General features: G+C 42.5%; 1 protein-coding gene across 2 annotated transcripts in view; it reads right to left on the minus strand.

The window, feature by feature from the left end:
* LOC140281450 (F-box/WD repeat-containing protein 7-like) overlaps positions 1-19,293 on the minus strand; it is a 39,776-nt gene that overhangs the window by 9,354 nt on the left and 11,129 nt on the right. Inside the window, exons 1-5 of one of the 2 annotated variants that reach the window (XM_072375883.1) lie at positions 7,239-7,531; positions 2,812-2,894; positions 1,896-2,031; positions 965-1,099; positions 760-883 (exon numbers count right to left, since the gene is read on the minus strand). In XM_072375883.1, the coding sequence (XP_072231984.1) occupies positions 760-883; positions 965-1,099; positions 1,896-2,031; positions 2,812-2,894; positions 7,239-7,277 (517 nt within the window). In that variant the 5' untranslated portion in view covers positions 7,278-7,531. Of the gene's footprint in view, positions 1-759; positions 884-964; positions 1,100-1,895; positions 2,032-2,811; positions 2,895-7,238; positions 7,532-19,293 lie in introns of those variants that run through there. The other variant, XM_072375882.1, reaches the window with a different exon arrangement.

Below are 19,293 nucleotides of genomic sequence, written 5' to 3' on the forward strand. Positions count from 1 at the left end.
TTCGTTTTTTTTTCATGCTTCCCCTGTGAAAACACACCTGCGGGGGCTCTGCTCGGGTGCCATACGAAAAAAGTTGCAAAGAAAACCAGCAGTTTTACATCATTTCACAGTAAGATTAATGACAATCTGCTACTGGCCAGAGCTTTAGAGGTACTTAACCACCCACAAAATGAAACTACTTTACCATCCTCCTTCATTACATTCATTCATTCAATTATATTTTCAGTGAAATTTTATCTCCCTGTTATGGAAATGCACAGACTTCATGATTCAGGTAATCTTTACAAGCTGTAACATGTAAAAATCTATTGATCTCCCCCATATTACACAATGATAAATAGATTATTTTTAGGATTCAGGCTACAGACATTGGACTATACAGTTTTGGACTTCAGTAAGCTCAGTTTGGCATATTTATGATTAAAGTATCTAAATAATTGTTTGCTGCAGCCCAAACTTCTATGTCCGTTAATCTAGACATTTAAACAATTCATTTTCCTTGCTTTTAATAACTATGATGTGGAGAAGAATGAAAGATGAAATCCCCACCACCTTTCTGTTTTCCAGAATAATTCACATAAAGTCATTAAAGCATTACAGTGTTCCCATTATGATGGAAGAATGATTTAAATCAATCATTTCTTCTATGATTAAAACAGTTAAGAGACAGCTGTGAGACAAAACGGAACAAGAAATTAAGCGAGTTTAGCTCAGTGACCGTTGGCTTGTGTAACAGGAGAAAAATGTGTTGTTATTTACCTTCCTCGTGGCACTTTTCCCTCCACAGCAGGTTGTCCTCGGCCAGGATCCTCCAGTACCTGCAGGTCTGAGCAGCCTGCAGCAGGTCTTTGGGAGCCAGGAAGGTCAGCACATATAGGGCAAGCTGCAACCATAATAAACACAACGTTAAAACGGCCAATCTGCGGACCGATCGTGGTCGAGTTTTCTTTTTTTTTGGCTGTACCTCTTTGGGCAGCAGCGATATGAAGTCTCTCTGGAACTGAGGCTCGATGACCTGCATCATGTGCTTCACCTGACTGGTCTCGCACCTGTCGATCAACTCGTCCAGAGCCAAGAGCCTCTCGGGGCCGCTCCACGTCTGCAGGAAGGGAGAGGAAAGGGGAGGTGGAGCAGGGAAAACAGGAAAAGTGATTTATTACAAACATATATGGAAATACAGGCTGTAAGTAGCGTCCGTTACTGTCCTTCATTTCTTTCTATGTGTCTCCTTCAACGTTTCAGACTCTCTGACATGGTTTGATCTTCTTCCCGAAGCTACAAAAGCTTTTTTTTCATTTGAATGTGTGAGCATAAGCATCTTTTTATGTACACATTTGTCCTTGTGTTTCTTTTTTTAGCTGAATAAGGACAGCTTGGAGGCAGCACTCTGCTGCCGCTCTGTTCATGTAAAGAAAGCAGAGAATGCATTTACACACACACACACACACACACACACACACACCAAATGCCGAACATGACGAAATGCGGCTGCATTTCACAGCGCTGCAGGACAGGAGCGGTGGTGAATTAACTCTTGTCCTGGTGAGTCATGTTAGTTTCTCCAGACTAACTATTGTAGAACATGAATGTAAATTAGCTAATTACACCACAATTTCTACATGTTGGTGAATATACTATTCAATAGGAAGTTAGTAGGTTGCTATTGAAAGCCTGATTATATCAGCTTTTCTGAAGGTGCCAAAAACTTGGTGAAATTAATCCAAACTGGATTCTGTTTCCACAACTTATCCACAGATTAGACATTTCTAAGAAAAAAACCCCACACACTTATGCCATTATCTGACTCGAAATATGATAAAACCATTGTGTTCTTGCTTATGAGTGAAGGGAGGAGAGCACTGAACCTCTGCAGTTATCGCACACCCACTGCTCACCTGGAAGGTGTGAAGCCAGTCCTGCAGGCCGGAGGGAGGCGGACCAGAAGTGACGCGCCGCCTCTGAGCCGAGTGCCCATTGGCCAGCCGCAGGTCCCCGAACGTGGTGGGCGTGGCCTGAACCAGACTGGCGGGACTGCAGAGAAAGACAGAAAAAAACTGGATGTTTGGATGTTGCAACTGGAAGCCACATCACCTCTGACTAAAACCCAGTTTAAAAGACAGAAAACCAGTGAGCTTTGCTCTCCAGGTTAACCAGGTTAGCCGCGGGGTAAGTAATACTTTAGACTTTCCAAGTTGGTGAACTGACTTGCTAAGTGCAGAGGCTGAAATTTCTACGGGAATCTAAAAATTCTGACTTGTTTGTTGAAACAGAACACATCGTTAGCATTTGCAATTGAAGGCCTTTTTTTTGCTAATTCGATTATCTTTATTAATGGTTAGCTTTACCCAAGTTGCTATCTGCTGTCCTAATAGCCTACTTTCAAAGTGGGTAACAGGTGGTTAACGATACTTGCCGCATTGCTTTGTTTTGTGCAATGTGGAGGCTGTAGAGACATGTAGCTGTAGAGACAACCGCAACTAACTAAATACACCCCTCCTAGCCTTCTATTACCATGACTACCAAAGATGGGAAAGACCTGCTCTAAAGTCAGTATTTAGTTAGTCCTTTTTGGAGGTGCAACAAGGGCCATGAAGGTCAACTTGTAGAGTCTTTGAAAACGAACGGCTCCGTCTCAAAACACAAGAAAATCTAATGTTCATGCTTTAAAACCAGTTTTAATCTCGCTGCGTTTCCACCAACAGATGGAACCTCACGCTGGAAAAAAACCAAAAAACTCCAAAGTTGTGCCAGCGTCTTCAAACATGTTTAATTAAAGTCTGGAGATACTTGCTGATGAGCTGAACATCTTACCTGAGATACCCGCTGCCTTTGCAGTGTTTCTTCCCTGAAGGGAATGGCCGGCCGTCTGGACCGTGGTCCAGCTTCCTTTTCATCTGAACGTGGAAACACAAAGAGCGAAACAAAAGCTCAGAGATGCTGACAATCCTCCATATTGGAAAACAACCGAATGAACTACAAAAACATTTCGAGGGGTTTATCAGGAAGGTTGTTGGGTAAGTGGTGTACAGTTTAATCTGACCCTGTCTTTCCTCACAACAAACCACTTCAGATGAACACGTCTTTGCATCTAAAAAGGACCGAAGTCACCATAACACCTGTCCACGGAAATGAAATGTATGTAGCTAAAGCTAATTATAAAGCTGAAATTCACAGCAGCAAAACAAACGACATCTAAAGACCATTCTCTGAGTAACTTGAAGCGATCAGGACGTTTTAATCCCATTAAATGAATGAACTGAACAAAAACAGTGCCAAACAGTATGAAAACCCATCCGTGGTACAAGAGATGGATAAATGGAGCTCTAGAAGTGGATGATAACAACACAAAATACTCAACAGCTGCGAGGTCTTACTCAAAAACAAATATATGTGACACTTTTAGTGATTATATGTTCTGAAAAGGCTAAAGCTAACTTTTAAGTAAAGTGTTTATTAACTGCTATGCGTCCATTGGATGAAGCGAATGAGGCACCTTTTGAAAAACAGAAAAACGAGCTTTAAAAATGTGAGAAACTTTAAAAACACTTCAATTATTTACTTTATCAATAGAATACAATTATAAATCTATTAAGAATGAGACATGGTTACACTGTGGTTTTATTGTGAAAAGCTCGTTCCAGTTCCAGTTCCCCCTCATCCCAAAGTGATTTGTCCAAAACCCAGAAATAATGTTATTACTCTAACTGATAAGGAAAAGGATCAAACTCTCACATTTTAGGAGGCTGGAACCATATTTTCTTTACACAACAGTCAATAATGAAACGAGAAGTTTCTGTGAAGTCGAGTTATTCTTCATCATATGGGTTTATTTTCCTAATCAAACACTTTCTAACCTTTTGGGTTCAATCTCAATGAGGAAAAAAAACAAACACTCAAAAAACCCCAACTTTACCAGGAAATGAAATGGAACAAACACGTATGTCTGATCAGTCCAATCGGGTTTCATGCCCCGAATCGCATTCGCATAATCCTCTCTGACATTATCAAGTCATTCATATGGGACTGTAAATCACAAGGTGCTTCTGCACACGGTGGCGGGCTCCCGGGACGTCCCTGAGGTCAGAAAAAGACCCAACGTATGCGGCAGAGTCCCCACTAACGAGGAGATGCAGATAAACTGCAGCCCTCTGCTGAACCACGCTGCGAGGGAACCAAGCCGGAGGTCTGAATCAGCCTTCTATCTCTTTCCTCTGTGTCTCTCTCGCAGTGAATGAATGCAGGAATGCAGAAAATCGGAGGAATGTCGCCGGTGCAGCGTTGGTCTAAAATAAGAGCACGAGCTAACGGGCTGAAACACACACACACACAAAGAGGGCAGCTTATGTGTGTGTGTGTCCTCCTTCCTGGATGTTTTCAGCCTGTAGATTTGTCAGTGAAGAAAGAGCGTTTCATTCATTCACAGCCTCACCTTCTAATCTGCTTTTCTGACTCCGTGTCGCCGGCTTTTATCAACAGATGTGGCATCTGTGAGGAGGTTGTTGGGCCAGCAAAGAAAAACTTCACTTTGTGGTGAAGACCAAAGGAATGTGGTTCTTGTTAAAAAACAGAACGGCTCAGTTCTGCTGCGTGCCGGTGAAACACACATCTGTGTGTTATAGCCTTGAAAAATGTCCACATCGGGCTCCACTACAGTGTGGAGCTGTAGCATCGCCGCAGTTACGCCACAGTCACTTATGTTGACTCCACGAGTATCAGTAGAACAAATCTGGTGACCTGAAACCTATTCTGTGTATGGTGGCAACACGTGGCATTTCTTTGCTTTTGTTATTACAGTTTGAAGCTAACGGCACAAGATACTTAACCCTTTCATGCACGATGTCCACTTGAGTGGACGGAAATAAAAACTTTTTTTTAATCAAAATAAATGTTTTGTTTTTGTCAAAGTTGCACACAGGCCACTAAAGTGGACATGAAGGCATCACGTTTTCTGTTTCTGTTCCTCAGTGTTCCTCAATGTCCATTCCATGTGACATTTCAGTAACTCCTTAAATAATTGGTGTACAAATTGAAATAAAAGTAGTTATTTTTATGCCTAAAGATAAATAAAAAAATCTTGACTGAGGCTTTCATAATTAGTGCATGAAAGGGTTACGTTTTTGCTGTTCGATCACAAAAATTGGCCCTAAGAAGCCCTGTGTGTCAGTTTCTGAGATTTTCTTCTTTCAGTTTAAAGCTATAATGATGCCAAAGCAACAGAAACTGCATTTTTGTTATGTATTTAATATGTTTTTGTTGTATTTTCTGCTATTTATGCTTTCACACTGTAAAAACAGACAAACATCTGCTCCTGCTGAGCTTTTTTTGGGGGTTCGTGATGCATAATTAATTGCATTTTGTCATTTCTTTTCTGATATCTTTTCTCCGTTTTCACAGGTTTAATCTGGTGCTGTACTCTGCGAGCACAAGTCACATTTTCACGAGTTCAATCGTGTGCTCTGCTGCAGAAAAGCATAAATAAGCATTAAGCGATGGCGCTGAGCATCTTCTACTTGCTTCTGTGTCGAGGTTTGACCCACGGCAGATTACAGGGGCTTACGTCCCTCTCTTGTGAGCAAATTTATCTTATTTTCAAGGGTTTAATCTTGTAGTGTAAAGCTAAAAGCATTGCAGGCTTAAGATTGATTGCAATTGACCGTTTTTTCACCTGTAATAACACTCTGAAAGCACCAAAACCTTTAGTTTGACAGACCTGTCATAACTTGTTTCTATATTGAGTGAGGATGAAAAGATAAGACACTTAAATTTATTCAGGGGGTCTGTAGCTTTGATGAGTTTTGGACGTTTATGCTACATTTGGGAGCCAAATCGGGAAGATTTCAACGGTTTCTAACTTAAGCCACATATTCAAGTTTTTAATGATGTGGATTGACTCTACAGGCATAATCTATGTCATTTGAACCCTGTGTTATGACTCCTTATCCACTGTAATAAACCCAATTTGTTTAGAACACTGGAGTCTCCGTGGCTGCAGTGGGAAACTCACCTCCTTTATTTATATTTTCACAGAGGAGGGACGCAGAAATGTCACATTTCCCAGCTTTTAATCTCGTGCTTCCCAGGAGCGCCGGTAAACAAGCAACAGATAATCAAGTCGAACTAGATTCCAGTTCATTTTGTTGAGGTTTGACCCAAACAATGCAGATTATAGCTGTTGTAATTTGCCCTGTCCCTCCTCTGGTGAGTAGAAATGTCCCCTTTTTTCCCAAGGTTTCAATTTTAAAGCTTAAAACAGGAACCAAGCATCCAATCGTAGCATTTAGCCTGGTTTTTGTTGAATCAAACCAATTTTTTACCTGAAGGTATACAGACTTTTGATAGCATTAGCTGTTCAGAACCATATTTAAAGATGAACTAACATTATTTACTCCGACTGAGTGCTCAATCACAAAGTTAAGACTGACTTGAACCGACTTTACCTTAAAAAAAATCCACAAATTACTTTGTATTTTACACGGTTTCTTTTATTTTTGTAGTGTGAAGCGAGAAAGAGGGTTTTGAGTGTTATTGTGCGCATGTGAACAATACCATGATTATTGATTGTTATCTTTCAAATTGATTGCTGTGATTTGGATCAGAAAAGGTTACCAAGCATAAGATATTGAAGTTTAGTTTAATAACATTGCGTCTTCTTTGAGATTTGACCAACATTACAGCAGTTTAGGAGCAAAAAAAATGTCTTTTTTTTCGGTTTTAATCCAGCATCTTGAGGCTGTAATGATGATCAACCGCTGCATACTCAAAGCAAGATTGACTGCAATTAGTTTCACCGATTAGTCACAAATGAAATGAGCAACATTGGACAACATGGCCTCATGTTCAGTTCATGGTACATTCTCCAGTTTGTTGCAGTTTCTGCTGAACCGCTGAGGCTCAAAGTCCAAACACTGAAACAGACTGAGAGGCAGCAACAGTGATCAATAACCAATAATCGAATCAAGGGAAGAAAAAGGTGGGTGGAGGAAGGAGAGAGAGAGAGAGACGAAGAAGACACAAAAATGAGATGTCTCTCCCTCTCCCGGTTCCGCAGTGGTCCACACACGCACGCGCACCGACGCACGCACGCGCCAACGAGGCATTTCTCTGTCGGGGGGTGGGGGGGGAAACGCCTTGTCATCCCGGCTGTGCACGCGCCTGACAACCTTCAGTTTCTGCGTGACAGCTCTGACCAAAAACTGAGCACACCGCAGCCGCTCACGCGCCTGTCAATCAATACTCACTTTGTAGAAGATGAGCTTCAAGGTGCCGTAGAAACCCATGGCTGCTGCGCCGGTACGTCCGACCCTCCCAGAGAACCGAGAAGCACACGAAATCACAACAAGTTCTGAAGAACAGGTCCACAAGCGAGGAAAATCCGACCGTCCGTGACGTCACAGATCCATCGGCTCAAATCGGGGTATCGATGAGAGGTTAAAAAAAAAAAATGTAGGAGTCCGCGCTGAGCTCGCGCTACTGCTGCTGCTGCTGCGGGATCCACTGACTGACCTGCTCTCTCTCTCTCTCTGCCTCTGTGTCGCTCGACCTCCAGCAGGAACACGCAGGGACATGCCTCTCCGTGCCTCGTGCTACGGAGGGAGGGGTGGAGCCGCGCGCTGAGTGTGTCATGCAGGAGAGTTACGTACAGTCCGCGATTAACTACTACTAAAAAACAACCGTGGAATGGTTTCAACTCATTTAGTGACACATAATTGTGGTTTTTGACCTCTGTTATTAAGCGTAGAAGGCTATCATCAAATATTTCGGTGTACTATCAACGGTCATTAACGATATTAACAGTTAGGATTCTTTATCATAGTCACAACTTTTGTCATATCGTTTCTAAAACAAAAAAAAAATAACATTTTCAAGAATTTCTCACAGTCACATTGTCTTTAGGCAACAACTGAACCATTTTACCAGGCTATGGCCAGTAATATACTTGCTTTTAATAACGGATAAGCGTTTTTGTCTCGCCAAGCCTGCGTTTGTTTGCAGCGTCCTGTGTGCACATCCCAAAAGATGAACACTGGAAAATATAAGTGACCATAAGGCAGTGTAAGGCCTAATCTAACTGAACGAAAGGTCATAAGGTCAGTGGCGGTAAAGATGGCTGAAAGTTTTGAAGACGAGCGTTTTGTAGAGAAAGTCCACAGTTGTCCTTATCTTTTCTATAGATCTTTGCCAGTGTACAGTGACAAATATGCTTGTGAGAATAGCTGGCAAGAGATCAGTATCATTTTCATTCATGCATGGAGGAAAATGTTAGAGAACAGAGGTGGGGGCTGCAGATGGGATGCCGAACGGACCATAATACGCACAAAATGAACGCAGGGGACGGACAGAAGGCTCTGTTCGTAAGTATCTGCGTATTTAACGTTGAGCATGAATGAGCCATTGAGCGAAAACTTGGGAGACATTTGTGTAGACAAACCATGAAGTAGATTTGTTTCTCAATATGACGTTGCAGTACAAGGCAATGAAAGCCAAGGAAAACGTCAGTAAAACCAACATAGAGGCACCATAGTTGCTATGGTTTCCAACAAATGCTCATTACACAATCATCAAAGTTAACCTCAGTTTGTTGAGTGCAAACTATGAACGGGATTTAAAAAAAAATCTTCACTTTGAAAAGAATTGATGCTTCGGGCAGCACTCACTGGGTTTACATGATGAGATTAACTCTATTATAGCTATAATTGGGTTATGCTCCTTATCTGAGGGTAATTATCCTTGGATATATGGCGGTGAATTAATCGAATCACTGGCACAAAGCATGTCATACCCCAGTACGATAGGTGGCGCTGTACCTATTTCAACTATCACTAATAAAGCCACTTCCTGTTGACGTCTTCACCACCAACAACAAAACTCAGGCATTCGAGAAAGATGGCGAACGAAGAGCAAGATGAAGCTACGTCCCTCTACATTTAGTTTGTGATCAGCATGGTTATGGCACAAACGCGATGCACAATCTCCATCACGATGCATTCTCCATGCATTTCATTCCGACAACGGCGACAACAACAGTAATATTGACTCCTTCGACTTCCGGGTGACGATCGCGGGAAAAACGCTGAACGCTCGATCCGATCCACTGTCGTCTACATGCATGTTCAGTGTACATTTGGATCGAGTTATCTCGGGACCTTAATTCGATCGTGAGTAACCCGATCCGATCCGTTTTTGTCAGATTAAGGTGTCTACATGAACTGAATAACTCAATCTGATTGTAATGTAGCCATTAATCCGATCCGATGGCACTCATATAACCTCAGTGACTGACTCTAGCAAAGAGCTGCATAACTCAGCACCGGGGTGCAGATTATAGATGTCACCCAGACCAACTAAAGCCAAGCTCAGACAACAAGATTTCCTGTGTCACCAGATCATTGTATTGTTCGCACCACACAAAGTGCTTTGCTTGTGTTTGAGACCTTTAAGGTTGTGTTCAGACTATACAGCTGATCTGTGACAGGGGGTCACACATTACAAGGTATTTCCCCAGACTTAAACCTAATTAATCTTTGTCAAACAGTTCCTGCTGCCATGCAGACAAGTCTCTAACGTTTCAATGCACACAGAAAGTAGTTTCTCCCTCTAAAATCACATCTTCGACCTACTCAAACATCGTGATTGATGACTGCCGATTGAACCATCACTTTTCCTCAGTTATGGGGCCATTTTTCTGGGACCTCCAACATCTGTCTGCAACATGAAAATCAGGGTTAAACTCTTGTAGCGATAACTTGGCCTAAAATGTTGTCCTCCATGTTTAATAATCCTGACAATCAAGTCTGCCTAATTCCTGTGACGACGAAAGATGAGTCAAAAGACCACAAAGTCGAAGCGGCAGTGTCCTTTGGTGTTTTGTAAATGCAGTCACATGGTTGGTGTTCACCTTTCCTTTAGGCTCTTTCACACCGCAGGAACCTTTTCATTGTTCTTATGACTTAAAGAGCAGGTCCCCCATCTTTCTTCGTGTCAACACTTTGGGAACTGTGGCCAATCATAGGTCAGTGAACTCTTTCTAAGGGGGCTTTTGGACAGCAGTTGTTATACCTACCTGTAACTTCTAAGAACCTTTAAACGGCCTCTTTTAGCTCCAGCTTTGAAGTGAAGTTAGAGGAGAAAAGGTGAAAAATGACAATAATGCAGAAATTGACAATATACTGACAGGCCTAATGAATGTGAAATGTTTCCTCCAGTCAAACTCCCGCGGCGCAGCGGGAAACATCTGGATATGATGTCACGTTGAGAGTAAATCACACATTCTGTGCTTTTAGGTGGACTTTCATCGAAGCCTCAACAGCAGAAATAACACTGTCATTGCTTTACGAGCCTGGTAGGAAACCCCCAACACGGCTGCAAGTCTGTCAGCGATCTCCACAGATCAATCGGCTCCGATCGATAACTAATTGAGACGCTTCAGTGTCCGCTTTAAACAACACTGCAGCCACAGGGGAGCAAAGCAGAAACAAGAGGAACAACCAGAGCGACACGCTTCTGAGGCCGATATCAGCATTTGAAGGTTTTCCATAATATAGAAATGAGATTTTTGTACCGTAGCATCATCTGAAACTTAGTTAGAATCTGTGATTCCAACTGTTGTCATCAGTTTGACTCCTTTCACACATCTCAGCTGTTAAAAATTCTAACATAATACTAACTCAATCCAACAAGCCCTTTATCCTGACGTACAGCGAAAGTCAGTGAAATGGTGGAGCTCTCTCCGTTGTGTACGCTGTTGTTGCTACTTTGGTCCTTTTTTCACACCAGGTTTTAATTCGCTGGATGCCAAACATGCGTCTTGGCTGTCATTGTCTTCCTCTGTATGTATAGTTCTCGGTTTTCTTTGTTCGATGCCACTCTATTGTGTGTGTTCCTCCACCTATTGTTTCAGCTCAGTCCCGTTTCTCGCGCTGCTTTTTCCTCGTGTTCAGATTTCTGCTTTGAAGTTTGTTGTCTTGGTGCTCCTGCCTCGCAGTGCTTTGTGTTCATTGGATTACTAAAGGTGTTTTGCTCCTGATCCGGCTGCCTCCGGGGGGGGGGGGGGGGGGGGGGGGTTCTAGCTCCGTCACTTTTAACATCTTTACCCAAACTTGACTAACTTCCACTTTGTTCCGGGCCAGGAAACTGAACTAGAAGTGTAAAACCACCCCAAGGCAGTGTTAAAATGAGATAAGCTGTGACAAATCCAAATCCCCGTTAACCCATCCTGTGGTTGAGACTTTTCAGTGTCTAAAAGTGGTGAGCCGACGACATCACCGCACTTTGAAAAGAAGAAAGGCGAGACCAACAACAGGTAGAATTGTTCACCCATAAATTCACCCACACAAACAGTGATTTTCACAAACACTCTCAGTGGCACACCCAGCAGGGGAGGGTTGGATGTCACAGCTTTCTCAGAGCTGACTGACCTACAGGTCGACACAGCAAAACTCCCACAGCCCCACACCAATACACACTCATTAGGGAGCGTCGGGAGGTGAAGGGGGGGAGGTAATTAGGGAGGTTGAACCTTCACCCTCGGCCTGGAGAGACAAAACATCCAACAACCCCCAATTTCCCTCACCTGTTCAGCCCATCTTCTTGCCTTCTCTCCCTCATTTCCTGTCTTTACCTGCAGCCCCTGAGCTTGCGGCACCAGACTGACAACACCGCCTCATTTCCCCCTGCATTCGGTGTAATCCCCAGATTTGTATCACCTTGAGATTGTTGGGCTTGTTTATAAGAACCGCAAAGTATGGCACGTCGCTCTGATTCACACAAGAGAGGTTTGATTTAAAGACAGGGCACACCGAGTCTTTTTGTAAACCTCTGCAAAGCGAATCCAAACATATGAAACATGACAAAGGACGCTGCAGTTTGTAATGAGCTTAAGCAAACAGAAAGAGCTCCCCATCAACGCTTCGCAAGACGTCACAACTTTTGGAAAGATTAAAAGCTTACGAGTATTTCGCTTGTTGGACCCAACAAGAATGTGCTTGCATACACAACAGAAAAGCTAAGAAACCGCTGATGTGTGCACTCTTACTGCAAGTTAGGAACTTCTGCTGCCGGGGTATTAGTATCTGGGTTTACCCTGTTTAAATGTCTGCAAACTACTGAAGTGAAAAGTTATAATAATAATAAATACAGAAACTGTACATTAAATCATTTAATATTGTATACATAACATTCTCCATAATTATATTCTCCTAAATGTGCATTTGACACAGACCGCATGGCCCTTGTTCCAGTATACATGCAGGGGGGAGCGTTTACCAGCAGTAAACCCCATTTATTCCAACAGCCTGGCTTCATATCAGAAGAGTCCGGGTGCTGGACGGAACCGTCTGCATTACACACCTTTCACCAGCTCAAAGCATTTAGTGCATCATAAAATGCAATATATGCCAAAGAGGGTCCAGAACTCAGGGAATAATGGGATAATATTCCTCTCCCAAAGCTCCAACAACTGGTCTCCTCGGTTCCAGATGTTTAAAGACTGCTGTTAAAGGAAGATTTCTGAGACGTGCTGCTGCTGCCGTCAAACTCCAGGTGAGCTAATATTCTTTATGAAATTTCTCACTTTCAACATTTGATGTGTTTTCTGTGTTGGCTTGTGGAACTATATTTGGTTTATGATACATTTTACACAGCCTCCCAACTTTTTTGGACTTGGGTTTGTGGCAATATTTGCCTCAAGTGAATCAAGTAAATCTGTCTCTTTCTATATCACTGAGTGATCGGTTCCAGTGCTCTGTGCTGCCTTCTATTGCTCCACCCTCCTTCATTTCTCCTTCCTTTCCCTCCATCTTCCCTCCTCTGCTTTTGATTTCCTTCTCTCAGATCCTTCCTGTACTAACACTTTTCTTTTCCCCTTACGGCTGTTACTAATTCCTGTCTTTCTCCTCCTCCTCCATCCCTCTGTTTCTGCATTGTCATAAATATGATTTCAACATGTCCCTCTTTCTGTTTCCAATTTGCTTCGAATTCGTCCTCAGCTCATCTGTTTTTTCACAATAATTCAGTGAAAATAAACTGAATATGTTAGGGAGATTATTGCTGAATACCAAACAGGAGACCGAATCAGGGTACAAAAGGGCCAACATTTATCCTCTTTTTATTTTTTTTCCAGTATGTAGAAACGTGTTGAGGACCCCCAAATGTACCGTTTCCTGATGAAGAAGTGATCCTTAAAGACACCGGAAAGGACCATCTGCATCAGCAAGAAGACAAAGGAGTCCTGCAACAGATCATGTGGACCACAGACAGCTCTCATCTCATCGTGACTGAGTCTGAAGTAAGATACAGTGACAGAGGATACTGTGCAGTGCCCTGAAGAAGATAAAAAAACAAAGTATCTATCGATGATAAAAAGCACAAGTCTCCATCTCCTCTTCATCTGTGTTTCCCTCCAGCCTGTTCAAAGCTTTAAAAGGTCACCCCCCCCTCCCTCTCTGGTATGCAGACCCACAGCGTCTCTCCCTCTGATGGCCTTGTAAAACCTGAAACTCATGTGTGTGTTCTGCATTAAAACAGACTCTTTCCCACAGTTTAGGACTCGAGAGAGTGTGTGTGTCCATTTTAAGAAGCTGCGTTCCACTTGGCGTGCTGTTACGTAGCAGCAGGGGTGGAGAATCCCTGTGAAATGGGCTGGAGGTTATCAGCTGATTGATGATAGCTGGAGGAAAGCGGTGGCAGCGGTCCGTGGAGAGAATAAAGCAGCGCAGACTGTGACGGCAGGCAGTGGAGCTAAATGTGGTGATGTGTTCTCCGGGAATTAGTGAACAAGACTGAAAGAGTAAAATCTGACCTTGTTTGTGATCAAAGATGTCCTGTAAACTGTTTTACACGGTGGTCTGTGGGGGGGAAAAATGTGTTTTACCTTCACCAATCTAGGGTTTCAATCACAAAGTACACCGTCCATCAATTCTAGGGCTTTATGTGTCAGGATATGATGCGGGTTTGTTTCCATCTGGTCTAAAAACAACCCCAGATGAAGAACAACACCTGACTTGTTGCACCTCATCCTTTTTATTTCACAAAAACTGCGGAATGCCGTGTCTTTCTTTAGGTTTCAACACAGCAGGTTGATTCAGGACTTTGACTGGACCATTGCAACACCTTGATGCCTCTCTTTTTCAGTCATTCTGGTGTAGATCTGCTGCTGTGTTTGCGATCGTTGTCCTGTTGATGACCCAGTTTCGACCACATGGCCTCACATTTGACTCTCAAATACTTTGGTATACAGAGGAGTTCATGGTTGATTCAATGACTAAAGGGTGCCCAGGTCCTGTGGCTGCAAAACAAGCCCAAATCAGTTGGTATGAGGTGTCTGTGCTGATATGCTGCGTTTGGATTTTTCCAAATGTGGTGCTGTGGATTATGACCAGTATCTCCTTTGTCTCGTTTGGCCAAATGACAGTTAAATGTTCTCTCTGACTGTAGAAACAAAGAGGTACTCACACTTGCTGATGATCAGTTAATGAAGTGCATCTGATCAGCAGCACCTGGCAGTTACTCCACTTGATTCTTACAAAAACAGCACAGGTGTACTTAGTTTTTCACACACTGCTTCTGCATCTTGGCTCAGTTATTCTTAAATCATTGTGTTGCTGTTCATCATATCTTCTTGTGTTTTTTGTGCTGTAAACCAATGTAATCTTGTGTTTTTTGTGCTGTAAACCAATGTAATCTGTGGCCAAAAAGGGCTCACGCTTCCCTTTCCCTGGGGAAATGCCATAAAGTATCATGACATACTGTTTTTTCAATATCACAACTTCTTCTTGCAGCTTTAGTTTATTGGTCACTGGACATAAAAATGAGTAATTTCTCTTAAGATACATAAAAAGAATAAATCCAACAATTAATTGAGTACAATTTAATATTAAGTGGGCTATGATCCCTGTGAGGCCTCATATCGAGGGTCTTTAGTTTGTGGGCTTAGACCGATATTTAATAATAGTTATAGTTTCCCAAATGAAATGAATCACGAGATATGGTCAATATATTGCCTCTTGAAGTTGTTATTTTTTAAACTTTTTGTTGTCTTACGTGCCTGAAACCATTAACATTTGAAGCCAAACAGCACGGTGCGGCTTTGGTTTTGAAGTTCACCCCATCAGCCTCTGTACCATTTCTTGTTTGATGGTTTTCAGTCCTGAACAGCGAAAGATGAGACAGTCCCAGCATTTCAGTAGATTGTTGTTTTTGCAGTTTTCTTTAGCCTCTTTCGAACATGGGATGCGCCTTATCGGTGCAAAAAAAAAAAAAGAGACCTCTTCGTAAACCTGCTGCTGTTCCTCTTTTTAATTTGCACGTGACAAACTGAAGCGGATCAGCCCCACATCGCTGTGTCCCTACATGCACCAAGCCGGCATCGTGGAACCGGCTGAGCGAGAAAAGCACCGCTGGTTAGAGTGAGGAGATCCACAATGCCGGCTTGATGTGTGTGTAGGGACACAGTGATGTGGGGCTGATCCGCTTCAGTTTTGCATTTTTGCCTCCTTGTCGGTTCAGAGGTGCATCAGAAGCAGATGGACTTTACCGTCCTTTTCTGCCTCCATACTTCCACACGACGCAATAAGCAAAGAAAGTGCATCAGTCCCAGCTTAAAATATATATATATATACATGTAATTCCCTGATACGACAACCAAAGTTTAAATTAATCTTTTTTTACCCAAGCAAATAGGTCAACTTCTGCATGGCTTTATCCATCCTTTCAATTTCCACCTAAGCCATGTTCGCCCGTCCCTCACTTTGTCTTAACATACTCTGGAGGGACAGCATTTGAGAACACCCAGATCCCCCAGGAACCTACGGAGCTAAAACTCTGGAAAATGACAGTCGGACCATGTGTGACTACAGCAGCTCGTCCTCTCTAAAGCATTAACAGCCAGCATTTTTGCTGATAGGAATTACTGCTTCGTGGTCTTTTCAGCTGACCGGTACGATGCTTTCCGCTCTGCTCACTGATCCTGGATTCTTCTCCAAACACATATTCTGTTGATGTCAACCCGAAGACAGTTGTTAGGGAGTTTCATCACTCATTCTCAATGAGCTGTAAACAAAACACTAATTTCCACAGAGTACTTATTGTGTCATGCCCTGCCTCCTCTGCACTCTACCTACACACCACTCTGAAAGTAGTACCGTTTTACCAAAAAAATCTCCTGAAATTCCCACCGGTTTTATGAAAAAAAGCAGCAAGACAAAACTTAGCTTGAAAATGCAAGACTGTTGAATACTGAAGTGTGGCTACAAGCCTTTTGGTGTGTGAAGCGGAGGAGTGACTGTGTATTTGTGTGTGTTTTATCCACGGAGCTGAATACTGACTCTGGAAACAGAAAAACCACTTCAAAGACACTCGTGCATGTATACACACTTCAAAGACTGAGGCAGATGGTGTGTGTTTATGTGTGAGAGAGACAGCGAGTGTGTGTGTGTATTAGCTGGATTATCCTACAAGTGTGTGAAGAATCAATAAAGAAAGGCTGAGAGAGGATCAGAGGAATGTGTGAAAGATTGATTTTCAGCAGATGATGTTTCGTATTGTTCTCTGGAGATGTTCTGAGTAGAGTACAGTAGAAGCTGAGTAAAGTACAACAGAGCTCTGTCTCGATTACACTCAGTTCATTCTCGGCATCTCCAGTACAACACAATCAATCAACGGCGAGGCCGTCAAAGGGTCAAGAGTGTGTCATTGGTCGGGCTTTGCAAAGATTTCAACATCTTTCTTTGAGTTCAGATGAACCGACCAAAACACCATCGTGCTTTCGGCTATTTCATTTCAAATAACATTTCGGAAGGGGTTCTGTGTTATTTCACATCAGTCAAAAGCCTTTTGAGAATTGTTTGACTGCTGAGAAGACACCTTTCATGCAAATGTCACCATCCAAAATGACATCTGGCAAACAGATTCGCTTCATTTCCAGGCTCTTAGCACTTTATGACAATCTACATAAAGAACAATGTAGAGAGCATCAGGCTAGTTAGAACAGGTTCCAGTATTGCCTGCAGGGTATTAAACTAGTCCACTGACATCCTGAAATACACCTGGAAATGGCTGAGGTCATTCTGCCGCCCTTTCATTAGCTGGTGAAACTCCACGTCTTTGGATTCAGACCGGCTGGACCAAGTCTCAGCTAGTTTTCTTCTACAGTGAAGAAGCGAGACTTTTTGCCTAATATCTGCAGATCAGAACAGCTTTTTGCCTTCAAAAAGTGAGATTTTCCAAAACATGAGCCGGAGTATTGATCCAGAACTGCTGGCTTTGTGTTGTAGTTTGTTCAGTTTCATTTCCCTGATCTGTTATGCAACATTTCTATTAGTATGCGGTATTTTACTTATTGGAATTACTCCTAAACCTTCTGTTTGTATCTTTAACTTTCTGATTTTATACTTATAACTTTTGCTCTGTAAAGCACTTTACATTCATGCTGAAGTTAAAGTTTATGAAAATCCCCACATCACAGACAACACGCACTGTCGCTGGGAGAAGAAACACAACTGACTTTATGCTTGTTGGAAACTTAAGAAGTCGAGCGTCTGGCTGTTCTGTGACCAAGTAACTCGAAACTTTCACTTGCTGAAATGATCGACCTATTTGCAGTAACTAATGCGATCAAAGCGGCCACCCCAGCAACAGTTTCTTCTTCGTGGTTTTCTGGGATTGTTTGGTGTGTCCTGTGGGAGCCATGCGCAGGACTGCCTTCTTAATCCTGCTGGAGCACGTGCCGTCCCACCAGACGGCCTCCTCTGAGCCATCTGCACTCTAACTTATTGCAAACATCCTGTTTATGAAGAAAACATTCAGATAGACAAACAGCGCAAACAGGAACTTCACACGACCTACAGAGAAACAAGAAAATGAATTTAAAGAAATCAGTGCAGTTGCCTTACAATTTGATAGTTTTATCGCCTACTTTTAATGTTTATTCTAAGAGTGATTCGATATATTTTAGGCTCACATTTTCTTTTCCCACATACAAAATAAAAGCCTGAAGTAGCTACAGCACAGACAATCTACATTGGTAGCTAAGACTGCGATGGTCAGCACAACAGAAACTGTGGTTAGCAAGCTAACAAGCCGTCTTGCTCTTTTGTTTCCAGTGGGACAAATTACAGAGGTGCAATGCAGCGAACAACATGTGGTTAATAAAGACAACAAACAATGCCGCTGCAGAGTGCTGTGTGCGCGCGTTTGTGTGTTCATCAATAATGAATGCCGGTGGTGTTGCGGGGAATTAAGGGACTTTCTGCTCATGTATATTTTAATGAGTAGCTGTGTGTGTGTCTCTAAGCTCCAGTCATTCTCAGAGGTGAAATTGAGATCCAACCACGTTAGCAATCACGGCAGGAGGATGGAGGGAGACAAAGACAGGAGGAAAAAAGAAGGGAACACTGACTGATTTTTCTATCTTAGTTATCAACTTTATTTTAAAAAAGCTTTCACAGACACACAAGCTCTTGTAAAATGTCGTGTAAAAACAAAATAGTGTAAAAACTGATTTACTTTCAACTGAAGTTGACAAGTTGGTGCATCGGTAAAAGCCTAAAAAAGAAAAAAAGGGTAACAGACACAGACTTGCATAAATAACGAGGCCTTAAGTGTCCATAAAAGATCAAAAACATTGACGACGATGTGCATCTCACACTGTTTTTTTGGGGGGAGAAAAGTCAAAATTGAAGCTTGAAGTTAGGAACGATGTCCCATATGAATGAAAAATGCAGGATTTAGAGAAAAACTGAATGGGAGGATAACAACTGGAACTGTGTGAGGGGGAAAAAACAGAGCGGGTGAGTGCGAGAACAACACAAGATTGAAGGTTTTACTGGCTTTCTTCAGGTGTCGCCTTACGCACTTAAAACGCTGAGAGAGGAGTTGGGACAGCAGAGCACCTGTTCCTCGTTGTGTCCTGAACTCACTCTCTCGCACGCACACACAGGGTCACCGGAGCAATGACCAAGCAATCAGAGCACGTCTCTGTCTGGTTACTATGGTGATGGTGCAGTCCGAGAAGACAAGAGTGATGAAACAAAAATGAAAGAAACAGAAGCATGATTTGGGCTTTGGCTGCCGCATTTCACAGCAACACCGTCTTCATACGAGACTGGAAGAGTGACGCCAGTCCTGTGTTTGGTCGTGGTGCGTCAGCACTTTCCTCAGCAGCTTTTATGAAAACTTAAAGATGCATTTAGACACATGACACAGACACATTAATGCCAGCTAATACTACAAGATCATAATGCTGAAACTAAATGGTTAAAACCTGTAAAATATTGTCTTTATTCAAACATATATATATAT

This window comes from Leuresthes tenuis, unplaced genomic scaffold (assembly GCF_036924035.1).
Source record: "Leuresthes tenuis unplaced genomic scaffold, fLeuTen1.0.hap1 SCAF_22, whole genome shotgun sequence".
Classification (NCBI taxonomy): Eukaryota; Metazoa; Chordata; class Actinopteri; order Atheriniformes; family Atherinopsidae; genus Leuresthes; species Leuresthes tenuis.